We start from the raw sequence: 14,699 nt of genomic DNA on the forward strand, positions 1-14,699 counted from the left end.
TTGAATTTGAATCATGGTTGGGTTTGATTGAGCTGAACTTTGGCATTTGAAAATGAAAATTTGCACCACTGAGTTGAACGAAAACTTATCAGTTACAGAAACTTTGTAACAAGTCAAGGAAAATTGACATTTTAATTATTACCTTTTAGAAAAGTTGGTGGGTTAGGGCTAGGGTTAGGGTGTAAACATGGTTAGACCATAAGAGTTCACATCAATTGTTTTACATACAATAATACACTTACAACATGTGGAAAGTTCGTAAAATTCAATGGAACAGCATGGCAAACGACACCGAATGGTAAAACTTGCCACATTCTATTGTCACAAAGTTATACAAATATAAACATCACATGGAATGCGTATTGATTTCAAGTGTGATTCAGAAGAAAAATATTTGGTTTGCTTTTTATCACAAAAACGCGCGTAAAAGCGATGTTTAATTTCATTTGGTTTGATCGCGTAAATTATTATCAATGTTGAATGAAATTATACTCAATTTTCTGAATCATGATCCGGTTTGTCCTTTTTCATTTCTTTTCGTTTAGAATTTCGTATCATCACTGTGCCGACGCACATCTCTAACGGAATTGAACGCACTCTGCGCTCAGCCATCGTTTTTCCCATTCTGACATTTCTCCAGCCGTCATTCGCATTCTGTCCGCACACCGTTCGCCAAAGCAAAACACACTCACACAGCCCCGCTGGCAGCTATCACGTTTGCGCTTGGCTTTCCGTCTGTGCGTTCTGAGTCGGATATTCTGCGATATCTTCCGTGGAAAAGTTTGTGCTGTGTGGCCTAAAAAGCTCGTCCCTTCGTTCATTTGCGTTCAAGTGGTGCTTCGATACGGTACGGCCATACGGTACATCCGGGATTCGCGAGTGCAGTGCTGTGTGCGATAAGATTGTCCAATCAATCAGTCTGGGAGTGTTCTGTGTACCCTTTGCTGTGGTGTAGCATAATAATATAAGCAGTTCCGCGGCTTCGTCCACCAAGTTGCACCGTGTTTGTGGTGATCGGTTCGGGCATTGTTTATCGGTCAGTGTTTTTTTTTCGTTCCCTCGCTCAACGCGAAGAGGTTGGTGTTGCTTTTGTGCTCTGGAATTCTATGATTTACCCCCATCGGAGGAGGTGTGTTCTGGGGGTGCTTCCTTCGTCTATCAATCTTAACTAGTTACATCCGCCGTTCCGGAATTTTGATGCTGAAGTGCATGGGGAAAGTGGCTTTCGGACACATCGGAAGCAGCTGGTGGCCCAGAAACGGGTTACCATTTAATCTAGTCCAAGCGTATCTCTAACTGGCAAGGACTCGTCAACTACCGTTCGATGACGCAAGGAACGAAAAGGAATTTTTATTCGTGTTCTGTCAAATTTATTGATAAATTAAACTTGTTTGAGCAAACGCTTATATTCACATTTATTCACCTGTGAAGTTCAATCGGATCTAATCAGTGTTAATTGAAACAAAGTGTGGAGCTCAGATACTAGTGAGCAAGAGTCATTATTTTCAGCATACGCTAATTGCATGGTTTGTGTGAGTGAATCGGCTCAAAAGAAGAACGAACTGGAAGTGATTTTTGAGTGATCCTGTGCCTGCATCCCGTAGTAACAAAAAAATGGGATGAAAAACACGCGGCGACCAAAAAGCATCTGGTGAAAAAATCAGTCTCGCTCAAGAGTTGTAATCTGATATCCAGATCGCCCATCCTTGCCGTATGCGCAAAAAGGGATGTGATGCAGAGGCCTCTGGCAAAATCCTCGCTGTGTCAGTGTGTTCGGGACTCTTCCTCTGTCGGAGACAATAGGCCCGCTGTAAACCCGTAATGAATGACGGGGATATGTTAGCATTACAAGCGAAGGCTGCCATTTATGCTATTTCTTACTGTCATCGAAAGGGATTCGTCTGCGCTGGCTACCGAAGTGAAAACAGGACCATCATAATCATCAACCAAGCGCAGACGAGACGAGCCTCCCCCGAAATGACACATTCCCATACACATGACAGCAGCTCAGCAGTGTTGTTTATTCTATAGAGTGTATAGGGTTGGCTTTGCACTGAAACAAAACTGCCGGCGAGATTTGCATGGACGAAAATGTTTGCAGGAGTAAAGAATAATAAATTACGGATAATATGACGTCCTGAAAGACGAGAGCTGTGACAAATGGTCTAGTTTTGATTCTACACTAGTAGCGTAGTTTGGGTTCAAATTTATCACTGGTCATGTGTATCCGGTATTGCGTTTTGTTGCGCACTTGCCAGGAATGGGAACGACCTGCTCTTCAGCTTCGTTTGCTGGTGAGCGAAAATTACATATTCTAGAAGGCATCAGATAAACGGTTTGGGGCATTTTATAAGGAATACGATTTATCCATCATCCTGGACTGTGTCGTAAATGGTCGGAATCGATGAGATAAACCCTCCGGAAGTCGCGCTTATGGCCACTGAACGAGCAGCCGCTGGTACCCTAAGACGATTTCGCTAGATTTTCAGAGCAGCGTGCATTCAGTGCACTAGTGCGACTGCCGGAAGGTCAAGAAGTATAAAATAAATTGAGTGTAGATTGCTTGTGCTTTTATAAAAGGATTGCGCATCAATGCGTCTAAAGGAGCCCCTTTTTAAAATCTAATAATCACCGTCAGGCCATTTTGGCAAACGCTGGACTATCTACCTACAGAAAATCACTGGATAATATTTTTATTCATATTTATTGTTCGTCGGCCTCTATCCGTACTGAGGTGCGTATCACCGACGTCAGAGAGGCGACGACTCTACAGATATCGGGCCCATCAATACATGGACCAGTGCACAAACGCGGTTTTATTACTGTTTTTCTGCTGAAAATCTTATCGACTTCGGCTGGGATTGAACAAAGATTCACTGGGTAAGATGCAGTCACGCTTGCTGCTCTACAAGCGATATTCAATAATTTATGTTTATTGCAATCTATATCTTCATGAAATATGGGGCTTTAGGGTATGTAATTCAGGGTGACAGGTCGTGTCGTTTTTTTGCGGATTTAGTACTGTTGCTGTTTCGATTTTAACGCAAGTCGCGGATTAAATTTTTAGGCGTATTTGCTGGATATTAGAATTTTACTTCATCACAGAATCTCTCCTAACATGCACTCAAGTTTTTTTTACGCGGTTTTTTTTGCGCGGTATTTTTTTACGCGGTTTTTTACGCGGATTTTGAAATTTACGCGGTTTTCATTTACGCGGATTTTGAAATTTACGCGGTTTTCATTTACGCGGATTTTGAAATTTACGCGGTTTTCATTTACGCGGATTTTGAAATTTACGCGGTTTTCATTTACGCGGATTTTGAAATTTACGCGGTTTTCATTTACGCGGATTTTGAAATTTACGCGGTTTTCATTTACGCGGATTTTGAAATTTACGCGGTTTTCATTTACGCGGATTTTGAAATTTACGCGGTTTTCATTTACGCGGCTCGTATCCCCCGCGTAAAAAAAACCTGAGTGTACTTTCTTTGGTGGTGAAAATTGGTTAAGAATGGACGCGTTCATATTGGCTCTTGAATAAATACCGTACATTAATTTGAAATTGTTTTCCGATAATGGTGATGTATTCTTAAATAGTGCTTGTAGAACTGTAGAACGGTTTACTTTATATTGAACAACTGAAGAACAAATTATTCTTAGAGGAGGGGACAATAGGCCAATACTGTTAAAGTTTCGTGCTGATGGGAATAATGATAAAAATCGATTTTCAATGCAAGCAATTCTTATTAGAATATTTCATGCATGAATATCATATCAATCCATCTAAGAGTGTGATTGAATTTTGAGGGAGTCGCTTATGTATTCTTCCTGTTATCACATCATGTAATACGTATACTTTATATGTACAACTATGAATGCGATGTGACACTTGGTTACCTGACAGTCTCCCTTTTCTTAGGATTGTTTGCTCGGTACATGTCATCGAATAATATTCTTATTCGGGTACCACATCGTTTCGGTGATAGAGCAGTGGGTATACGGCCAAGGTCTCTTCGGGTAACATTAAACTAATAATCCACCGACCAAATGTATTAATTTTCTTTGTTGAGTTTTATAAGCTAGGATCTGATACTGGAGACGTTCGCATACATGGGAAATACGTATTGTTTGGGCTGAGTAGGATAACGGCTGATGTTTTTTGCTATCAGCCAAAAAGTGATCTTTGATTATATGGAGTTTTCAAAAAGTTAGGGACAGGCACAAGTATATTTTTAACGGACAAGAGACAGGTTGGTGCTGGACCGGTGGCCTACGTCTGGCATGGTCGATACTTGTTGGTACGGATGTTTTCATTACTGGTTGGTGGATGTGTGTTCCTACTTATCATTGAATTCGACGTCAACATTTCATAAGGCATTAAATACAGCCTGCTCATGTTGAGAAAATGGCGTCTGCAAAATTACCTCGTACTTTTTATTCCAATTTATGAACAGAAGCTTGATTTAAGGACCAAACAACGTAATGTCGTGTTAAATTAGCCACTTTTTCCGAATAATATGCCAGATTTATTTAAAAAAAATTGTATTTTGAACGATTTTTTTAGATAAATGTTTTGGTCCCTTTTGAAACATCGCACTGGTGTTGTGCCCTCTCACATAATTCCTTTTCGACAGTACTGTATATACCAGATTATCACGACCCGAAAATTTGGTGCGGTAGTGGGGTTACCCTGTAGCACCCCTTCTCTTTTGGCTACGTGCCAGCGTGGACTCCAGTGCATTAGCAGTGCGTAATATTCGCACCAGTTTTTCACATACACATGTTGTGGTTCTCACGAAGAATGATGTTCATAATGCCTTTGATGGTAGTTTAAATGAGTTAATTTTCTTTTCCCTTTGAATCTTGATGATTTCATTCATATTTTTTTCATTTTTAGTAAACTTTCTTAGGCCGACAACAGACCACATTTTTCAAATTTGCAAAAATTATCATTTTACTGAATTGTTAATAAATTTTTCATGTTGACATAATAAATCAAATTCTTTCAGTTATCAGCTAAGGCTTCTAGCTTTCCATTGGTATTCTTATTCCCATATATTGTTTAATTGAAGTAATGTTGTGAGCCAAAAACAAAAGTGTGCCGACATCCGAACACCAATACCAAAAAAATCGATGTTCGAAAAGTCATGGTGCTCAACCCAGGAATAAAAGATATTCATATTTGATTCACTTTTGGAGAACAAATCAACTTTCTAGAAAAGCATCTAGAGGTTCTGCAACTGCTATTTATAAAAAGGGGTAATTTTTGGGTAAAATTGTCATATATAAGCGATTTTTGCAATTTTTACAAGCCTCAATTATTTCTTAAAAAAAATCTATGGAGAACAAATTGTATTTAAAAGTATTAAGAAAAGTGTTTATATCATTAACACATATTTTTCAGTTATTTTTTAACCTTTTGCGATACCGTGGCACAGTGGGACGAGCCCGGACTTGAGTCCAGATATGAAGGTCATGCAATATGTTTGTGAATATTTGTTTGGTGTTGGCTTATGTACCGGAGATAATTTTGCAATACAGTAATGACCCGTTTTTATCAACCAGCTGAAAAAATTTGGTTGATAAAACGGGGAAGTTGATAAAATCGGGAATTTTTTATTCTCTTCATTTTATCATCCTACATAATTAGAAGTAACCAGAGAACTATCTCAAGTTGTTAGTTGGCAGAAAAATCAAACCTGATGCCCTATCAGTGCAAAAATTGTATTTACCCGAACCGTCCGACAGTTGTCTAATCCAACTTTCAAACATAGGATCGATCTGAAATTTTGCAGATAGACTCATTATGAATGACAATGTAATCTGCCAACGAAATTTAATAGTTAATCTCCTTAAAAGTGCAATGCAGAATTTATTCTTTAATTAATTAGACACAGGGCGTTGGTAGTTCACAACTATTCTACGCCCATATTCTAAAAATGACAATTAAGAAAAACGCGATTGAAGTTGAAAATTAAATTAGCGATTTGGAGAGAAACGCTATATCAATTAAAGCTTTACATTCTTAAATCACATTCATATCCAACGTTTCTAATGTAATTAGCCCAGTTCTTCATTAGGAAAAAAATAATTTGCAAAATATTTGACGAAAAATTTTCAGCGGTAAAATCTGATAGAAATCAAAAAAATTCTGAGCCGTTGGTCTAGTAACGATCCACGATGCTGTCTATTCATTTTGTTTACGAACGTGTACGCTGATAGCTTACTTGTTGAGCTGACTTTTAGTTTTACTAAAATCGGAAATGGATGTATTTGCCATGTTTTAAGTTTTTGTAAGCAACAACAGTGATGAATAGCTTTACAGGATCGATCTCACTATTCTAGTTATTAATATCGTATCCATGTCTAAGTCAATGAAACTTTCACTTTCCACAAACTTACTATTTACTTTTTTGGTTATTTTATTAGTGGGAAAGTTATGCGAGGAATTTCAACAATGGTATAAACAGGTTCGCTATTTTTTGGGGTTTTTCGTCATCAAACAATATTCCGTATCAGATTTCAAAGAGTTTGCACACGTATTTTTATAGAGATAGGCGGTTTGAGCCTGGTTCACTAAAGTTTGTTTAGTGAAGATTCAAGCGCGCTGGCAGGAGATCGTTTTAAAGGGGCAGATAAAGTAGAGAACAGATATCGCGATCTTAGAGACTAATATGCGCTAAATTGTATCTTCCGGACCGTTATGTTTATAGACAGTTCGCTAAAATAAATTTTGTTTTCAATCAATTCAATTCGTATTGCATACAACGCCACTTTCAATTGTTATGTTTTCCATGGATATTCCATGGATACGCAATGGCAGCCATTTTTTGTTACTAAATTTGCGAATTTTGTTACAATGAGCATAAGACTCCATTTACGGGAGTTTTTGGGGTCGCTTATAACTATTCTGATGTCAGAATCAGCGATGCCGAAAACCCTCTTGTACGACGTTTTAGGTGAATATAAAAAACATGAATTTAGCCAAACACAGTCGTAATATTGGACCCGCCATTTTGAATTTTACATTTTCGACGTCAGAATCAGCGACTCCGAAAACCCCCTTGTAAGACGTTTTAGGTCAATATAAAAATCATGAAATTTAGCCAAGCACGGTCGTCATATTGGATTCACCATTTTGAATTTTACATTTTCGACGCCAGAATCATCATCAGCGACCCCGAAAACCCCCTTGTAAGACGTATAATATAAAAAACATGAAATTTAGCCAAGCGCAGTCGCCATATTGGATCCTCCATTTTGAATTACACATTTTCGACGTCAAAATCAGAATCAGCGACCTTGAAAGGCCTCTTGTAAGATGTTTTAGGCCAATATAAAAAAACATGAAATTTAGCCAAGCACAGTCGCCATATTGGATTCTCCATTCTGAATTTTACATTTTCGATCTCAGAATATGAATCAGCGACCCCAAAAACCCCCTTGTAAAACGTTTTAGGCCAATATAAAAACTTGAAATTTAGCCAAGCACAGTCACCACATTGGATTCGCCATTTTGAATTTTACATTTTCGATGTCAGCATCAGCGTCTCCAAAAACCCCCTTGTAAGACGTTTTAGGTCAATATAAAAAACGTGAAATTTAGTCAAGCACAAACGCCATATTGGATTCGCCATTTTGAATTTTACATTTTCGATGTCAGAATCAGAATCAGTGACCCCGAAAACCCCTTTGTAAGACGTTTTAGGTTAACATAAAAAAAATGAAATTTAGTCAAGCACAGTCGCCATATTGGCTTCGCCATCTTGAATTTTACATTTTCGACGTAGGAATCAGAATCAGCGACCCCGAAAACCCCCTTGTAAGACGTTTTTGGCCAATATAAAAAACATGAATTTTAGCCAAGCACAGTCGCCATATTGGATCCGCCATTTTGAATTTTACAGTTTCAGTGTCAGAATCAGCGATCCCGAAAACCTCTTTGTAAGACGTTTTTCGCCAATATAAAAAAAACATAAAATTTAGCCAAACACAGTCGCCATATTGGATTCGCCATTTTGAATTTTACATTTTCGATTTCAGAATCAGAATCAGCGACCCCGAAAAGCCCCTTGTAAGATGTTTTAGGCCATTATAAAAAATAACATGAAAATTAGCCAAGCACAGTCGCCATATTGGATTTACCATTTTGCATTTTCGATGTCAGTATCAGAATCAGCCACCCTGAAAACCTATATAAAGCTAAAAATAGTAGTACAGTGAAGATTAGAGCTTCCATTTCCCGACGGTTTTCAGCTTCCCGGGATTCGGGAAATTAATAATAAATTTCCCGGGAAATCCCGGGATCCCGGGAATACAGAAGAAAAATAAAAAGGTGAATGTTTCTCTTGAAAACAAAAGAATAAATTGAAAAGTTTTCAAACCCGTTTGATTGCATGTATATCTGCCCTAAAGCAGTTGTCAGAAGATGGCGATTTTGAGGCCTACACATCATTCAATCATTTGATAACTCGTCAATAAGTTTACGCAAAACTTTTACTTGGCTATATCTATAGCCTAAATTTTGGTAATTACGATTACGATTGAGACGATATACTAAACGCAGCTGCTGGAGTTACTGTCCAAAATTGGAATTCGTTGTTCTGATACGATGGAATGTGATCAATTTAATGCAAAGCACCTTCTTTGGTAATTTTGAATGAAAAGATTGGGCTGCTTCTGGGCTAGTGTGCAGTTACTTACGATCAAAAGAGGAAAGGTTATACATGGAATAAGTTTCCGTCACAGTAGGATCAGTGTCATTTTGAATTAAGTGTGAATCAAAATCAAGCAGATAATGGACGAACTGTGCAGCGATGGATGAAGCCTATTACATATCGATTTCCTGTTACGGGCAAGTATCTAAATTGCTTGATCGTATCCCTTCAAAAATCCTGCCTGCATCCTTGAAAGCATTCAAAGAGTTTGGATGCGCAGGATATTGGACAGATACAACGTTATGCATTTCTTTTCATACATCCAAAAATTTACAGATATTACAGTTACAGTATAACAAATAAGACGAAATATGCATTCGATGAACCGACCAAATATTTCTGCAGACGTTCTAGAAATATTCCTTATTTTAAATAGCGTTTGCGATCCAAGAGCCTAACGACCTGTTTAGGGTATAATCCAAACAATATGTGGAATCGTTGGACTATATGGGTTAAAGTTCGCGTATATTTTTTTTTATTAGGGTGATATCACTACAAACCATCCCAAGTTTTGAAACAAACACACATCGATTTTTTAAGAAAGTAGCGCAATTTCCATTACTAATTTGATTGCAAGCCCTTTCATTCAAGATCTAACTATTTAAATAAACTATTAAAAGAATTGTTAAAAATTTGAACAATCGGTTCATCGGTGGCAGAGATATCGTGCGCATCACTAACGCTACTGTAAGGAAATGGTTCGGTATAAAGGCCGGCAAATTAATCCATTTTTGAATGAAAATTTTAATGAATGCAACATTCTTTAGCAGTGTTTTGAGTACGGCGTGGACTATATACCTAAATAAATCACGAAAACATCAGTGTGCCTAAAGATATATAGTCCATTGATCTGCAAATCAGTTGGAAAAGCACAATCTGCATTCACTACTCACTCCAAATGTTTGCCGGTAAAGATATTTCCTACAGAATTTCATTTGGAGAATCTAAGTCTTATGGAATAAATTAAAAATCTTTTTTCCCGGGATTCCCGAATCCCGGGAATGAGAAAACACAATTTCCCGGGAATCGGGAATGCCGGGAAACCCAAAAATCCCGGGATTCCCGGGAAATAAATTCCCGGGATGGAAGCTCTAGTGAAGACCCGTCTTTATCAGCCCCTTGGTGAATTTTAGGCTGATAAAACCGGGACACTGATAAAATCGGGAATATATTTTTCTGTCTTTTTAAGAAATCGAAGCTCTTAAAATATTCTTCTTTAGTCTCTAAATATAGTCTCATAACCTTTTCTGATTATTTTGCTTAAACTTCCCTTTAAGGGGATCTGACATCGCAAAATTTAAAAAAAATAAATTTTGTGCATATTTCGGACAACGACTTTCGGATCTCTAAGATAAGAAAAATATGCTAAAGAAAGGATTTACTCGAATTCAATTTGGTTCGCCTGCTAGAGCCCATCGAACTACCAACTATCAATTTTCATATGAAGCTGATAAAATCGGGTCAAAAAGCTGATAAAATCGGGGGCAGATAAAATCGGGGGCAGATAAAATCGGGGGCTGGTAAAGTCGGGGTCTGATAAAATCGGGTCTTAACTGTATTAACAATGAAAAAATCGCGTCGCAAAGGGTTAATTAGTTGCGATTTTTGCAGTGAATAAAGAGAAACTACTTTCGACACGGTTTACCTAATTTTACCTTATTTCACGAGTCTCCGAGATTGAGTCAAAAGAACGCTATTTTAGGTAATTTTTTGTATGTGTGTAATGCATTAATTCATGCTGTCTTCTGAAATATTTTTTCCCTTTCTTCTGATATAGGTAAAGTACCTGTTTTCACCATACTAAGCAGGCTGCCTCACTAATTCATTAATTACTCGGCCTACAATCAATGGAATGCGCACAAATTGGGAAAAATCGTTGTTAAGAACCAAGATAATAGCACAATGCGCTTAGAACAGTGGAATTCTCGTGCTTGAGCGCAACGAAAACTCGAATCGAGTGCTCCTATTGTTGCGCTACCATTTTTCACAATACGTTGAACAAAAATGGCAGACGCTGCTCCAACCAACCGTTCAGATGGGTAGGGTGAAGAAACATGGCGCAAATAGGCTTATCACCCTATTATCTTACAGTCAGGTCGTTTCCCTTTAACCATTATAAAAATCATGACTCTTTGATACCGTGTTAACAGACACTATACATTTTACCAGCCATAAAACCAACGCCCACCGCATTGGATTACCGTAAAATATTGAAATGGGCAATTTTTACTAAATTGATCATTTTACCCTGAAAAATTGATTTTTTGCGTCCGATCTTTTCGACTGAATGTTTGACAAAATTGATTTTATTGGTCGATCGGATAAAATCGATTTTTCTTACCAAATTGCCATTAAAACGATGCGATTCTTCACTATGATAATTCAAAGAATATGTTTGAATAGTTTAGATTTCGCTGTACGTAAACCGTTATTTTAGTACTTCCTTTACAAATACCGAAATAACTTGTTTTAATACAACCTTTCATACGGTAGTAAACATTGCAGCATTCGCATTAAGAGCCTAAAGTATATTCTACTTCACTTCGGTTATGTCTCTGACATTACCCACCCATCTTTTCTCGATTTCCATCGTCTTCAAATAAATGGCGTTCTCGAAGGATTTATTTGCACTGTATAAAAGTTACTGATTTAACTATAGCCAGAACAGCAGAATTATCTTAGCAGAACTGTCACTCCGATTGGCAAACGTAGCTTCAGTGCGACCTTGCCATAAAAGAAACATTTCCAATCGAGAAATAATATTACGCTTTTACGATCTGCCTTCTTTCGTCTTTTCAAGAGACGGATTAGCTGAATTCACTTACTCAAAACAAGCAAACAGCATTGGAGTCTAGCAGCAATTTTGCTTCAGTATTTCGCCAACTTGTGTAAATAAACCAAAATCGATATCTGTGAATACATAACAGTGCAAAGTAACAACCTCATCTAATAACTTAATTCTTCTGCAGTCGAAAAAATTTACAGCTCTGCTCAGCGGTGCTTTTTCCGGTACCCCGTACCAAGTCTACTAGTGGCAGTGGAGATATAAGTGGTTCTAGCACTCGTGACGGCAAGAGTAAATAAAACCCCGATTAGACGGACGAATCGACCTACAACCACCCGAAGTGCGCAAGTGTACGACGAGTGTAGGAAGTGGTGGCATTAGGCTGCAAAAATATAAAGAAAAGAAACGCCACCGACGACGGGCCTTTCCCGGAGTGGAAGGAATAAAACGATTCAAGTGTCCGCCACCAGGCAGGCTGCGATAAAGCACCGGGCAGTGTGTGAGTGATAACGAAAAATAATAATAATAATACCAAAGCACGCGTGTTCGCAGAAGATCGGTACTAAAGAAAAAAGGCAAACCGGTCACTCTCGGTTGGCTAACAGCAAAACAGCCCAACAACAACAACAACAAACTGATCAAAAGGATGGCGGAAGCCGCCGGTCAGCAGAATAATATTGCCGCGACCCAGGCAGTGGCCGGTCCCGGAGCTAACGGGGCCGGTGCCACGCCGGGTGCAAACAACAACGGTGTGGTCAACACTAACCCTAACGCTGAGGTTATCCGGGGCCAGTTGTTCGAGGTGGGTCCGCGCTACACCCAGCTGGCCTACATCGGCGAGGGAGCCTACGGGATGGTCGTGTAAGTAGTTTTTTCCTATCCTTTCTTGTTATTGAGTGGCGAATGCATCTTATCGCCCTGCGACAGTTTCATTGCAAGGGTGTGGTGGCAAGTTAATCTGTAAGAGTTGAGAAGCTATCGTAATCCTATTAAGGTGATTCCTTTGGTAGTGCTGGTTGTTTATGCTAGTTAGCGTGGATTCTAGCGCGTTTTATGTTGCCAGCTCTGGAGCATCGAGCATTAAATTTGAACTTCCACTTATTTATTTTATTTTTATAACATGAATACTACGGAGATAGTGTAGCAAATAAAAAATTTAGTTTATTCAATACCTCCTAACACGGAATTATCCTAGAAATTTATTCAAATAATTGGACAATGTAATAGGGTGGGTGCTCCTATAGTTGAGGTGTACCAATACTTGCAGTAGTGGGTTATACGCCTAACTAAGGTACCAACCATCAACAAATATTGTTTTATCGATTCATCGCACTAAAATTATGCGACAATAAAACTGTTATCCTTGAAATTTGCTGAAATAACTATTGGAAAAAATTATTTTCTTTGAATTTTGAGCTCCCTTGCACTTATAGTTGATATAGTGTACCTATAATTGCAAGTCCCATAAGAAATCAATGGGATTTGCAACAATAGGAACCGAAATTAGCGATTGCACCACTATTGGTACACGTGTTCCTATAGTGGTACAGGCGGTTTTGAGCACATAAATTGGTTATTAAATCATCTTTATATTTTTTTATGAAGTAGGGATTGAAAGTTTTCGTTTAATGTATTAACACTGCCCATAGGTTTTTTAGCTTTCCTTAAGTATGCGACCATTGGTACATTCACCCTAGGTGACTTTTGATGTAACATATTTATATAAAGGCGCAATATGGGGTTGATTTACTTTGGCAGACCTTTTTTATGTGTTTGTATTTCTACCAACAGGCTCATTAGGCCCAATAGTGGTTTCTTATGCACTAGTTAGATCGATTTTTTTTCGGCGGCTAAGTATGAACAAGATGTGTCTCAGGAGGTATAGAAGAAATATTCATTTAGTCTATGCGATATATTCAATATCGCCCAATTATATTCATTTCACTATAGGTTTAGGTTGTTGGTCTAGTCAAATGCAACCCAAAGCCAATCAGTTTAATATACTCTCATATACTTAACCCGATTTTTGATTTTTCAACAGTTCTGGAAGGAGGAAAAATACGCTTATCCAAAGATATGCTATATTATGCAATTTTGTAAGAAATATTGGACAATTTAGGGACGACTATATCAAAATGGCTATTTTTTGCGATTTTCTTGTTGGAAAATAAGAAGTGGTTCAACCCTTTTTCAATGGCAAGTCCTAGTTCTAATGATAATCCGAATAACCATTTAATTCCGCGTTCATCGACATTTTAATAAACGAAATTGGTTGACAAATCACCGGAGTTATTCAATTTTTCCTCAATTGGGAATTGTCTCTTATGGGGTTTATGTGGAATTGCTAATATGAACAGCATTGCACCCCAGTTGTTATTTCGAATATTTCCTTTTTCCCCTTGGGAGTCAAAATCAAAATGTATAATGTTTTAATCGGTGACATTTATTGTCTCGTCTGCAATTGTAGTGAGTGATTCTGACAGGGAGCCCTTCCGGAAACCAAGCTCCAGCTTCAGTAGGACAATGACGATTGCATGTTTCCGTTGAGCAATTAAGATAGGTGTTTTTTCGATTTTGGTTTTCATATATGGTCAAGGCTCCGAAAATGGCAACCACAGGCGAAATTTTTTTTATCGAATTTTGCGTTAAACTGTTTGTTTTCCGTATGTTTATAACCTCTAATATTAAAAATATGAATGGTGGGCCCAGAAAAAAATCCATGTCTGTTATTTATAAAAGTTTGTTGATGCTACTTGCATAACCTGAAAATAACTAAAAGACCGTAAGGAGTTAAAAATGTACACAAAATGCATATTCTCAACGTTTTTTCTGGAGTCACATTTTTCCATCGTAGTCTAATTTAAATTTGATGATATTGCTTGAAAAATTGAGATGAATATGGATAAATGCTTATTTGCAATTGTGAAGTAATGGAAACCATATAACTTGTAACGTGACAGATCAAAAATTCGAAAAAGTTTTGTGGACCACACTAAAAGCATGCATACAATGTCTAACCTATATTTTTTCTTACTACTTTGAGTCTACTTTTTGAAATTGTATTGTGAAAACAAAGTTTTATTAATTTTTGAGAAAACACAGTTGATCTTATGTAACGTGACAGATGTTTTCTGTTGTGAAGCAATTTCATCAAGTTTGATTCAATTACGTCAAAAATGGTGACCATCCTCAATTCT

At 37.8% G+C, this 14,699-nt stretch overlaps 1 protein-coding gene across 3 annotated transcripts in view; it reads left to right on the forward strand.

Annotated features, from left to right (window-relative positions):
• The first annotated feature begins 710 nt into the window (after nucleotides 1–710).
• LOC131678837 (mitogen-activated protein kinase 1) overlaps nucleotides 711–14,699 on the forward strand; it is a 301,065-nt gene continuing 287,076 nt past the window's right edge. The window contains exons 1-2 of one of the 3 annotated variants that reach the window (XM_058959234.1): nucleotides 711–1,129; nucleotides 11,687–12,363. In XM_058959234.1, the coding sequence (XP_058815217.1) occupies nucleotides 12,149–12,363 (215 nt within the window). In that variant the 5' untranslated portion in view covers nucleotides 711–1,129; nucleotides 11,687–12,148. The remainder of the gene's footprint in view (nucleotides 1,130–11,686; nucleotides 12,364–14,699) is intronic. The other 2 variants (XM_058959233.1, XM_058959235.1) reach the window with 2 other exon arrangements.

The sequence above is a fragment of the Topomyia yanbarensis genome, chromosome 2 (assembly GCF_030247195.1).
Source record: "Topomyia yanbarensis strain Yona2022 chromosome 2, ASM3024719v1, whole genome shotgun sequence".
In the NCBI taxonomy this organism is placed as follows: Eukaryota; Metazoa; Arthropoda; class Insecta; order Diptera; family Culicidae; genus Topomyia; species Topomyia yanbarensis.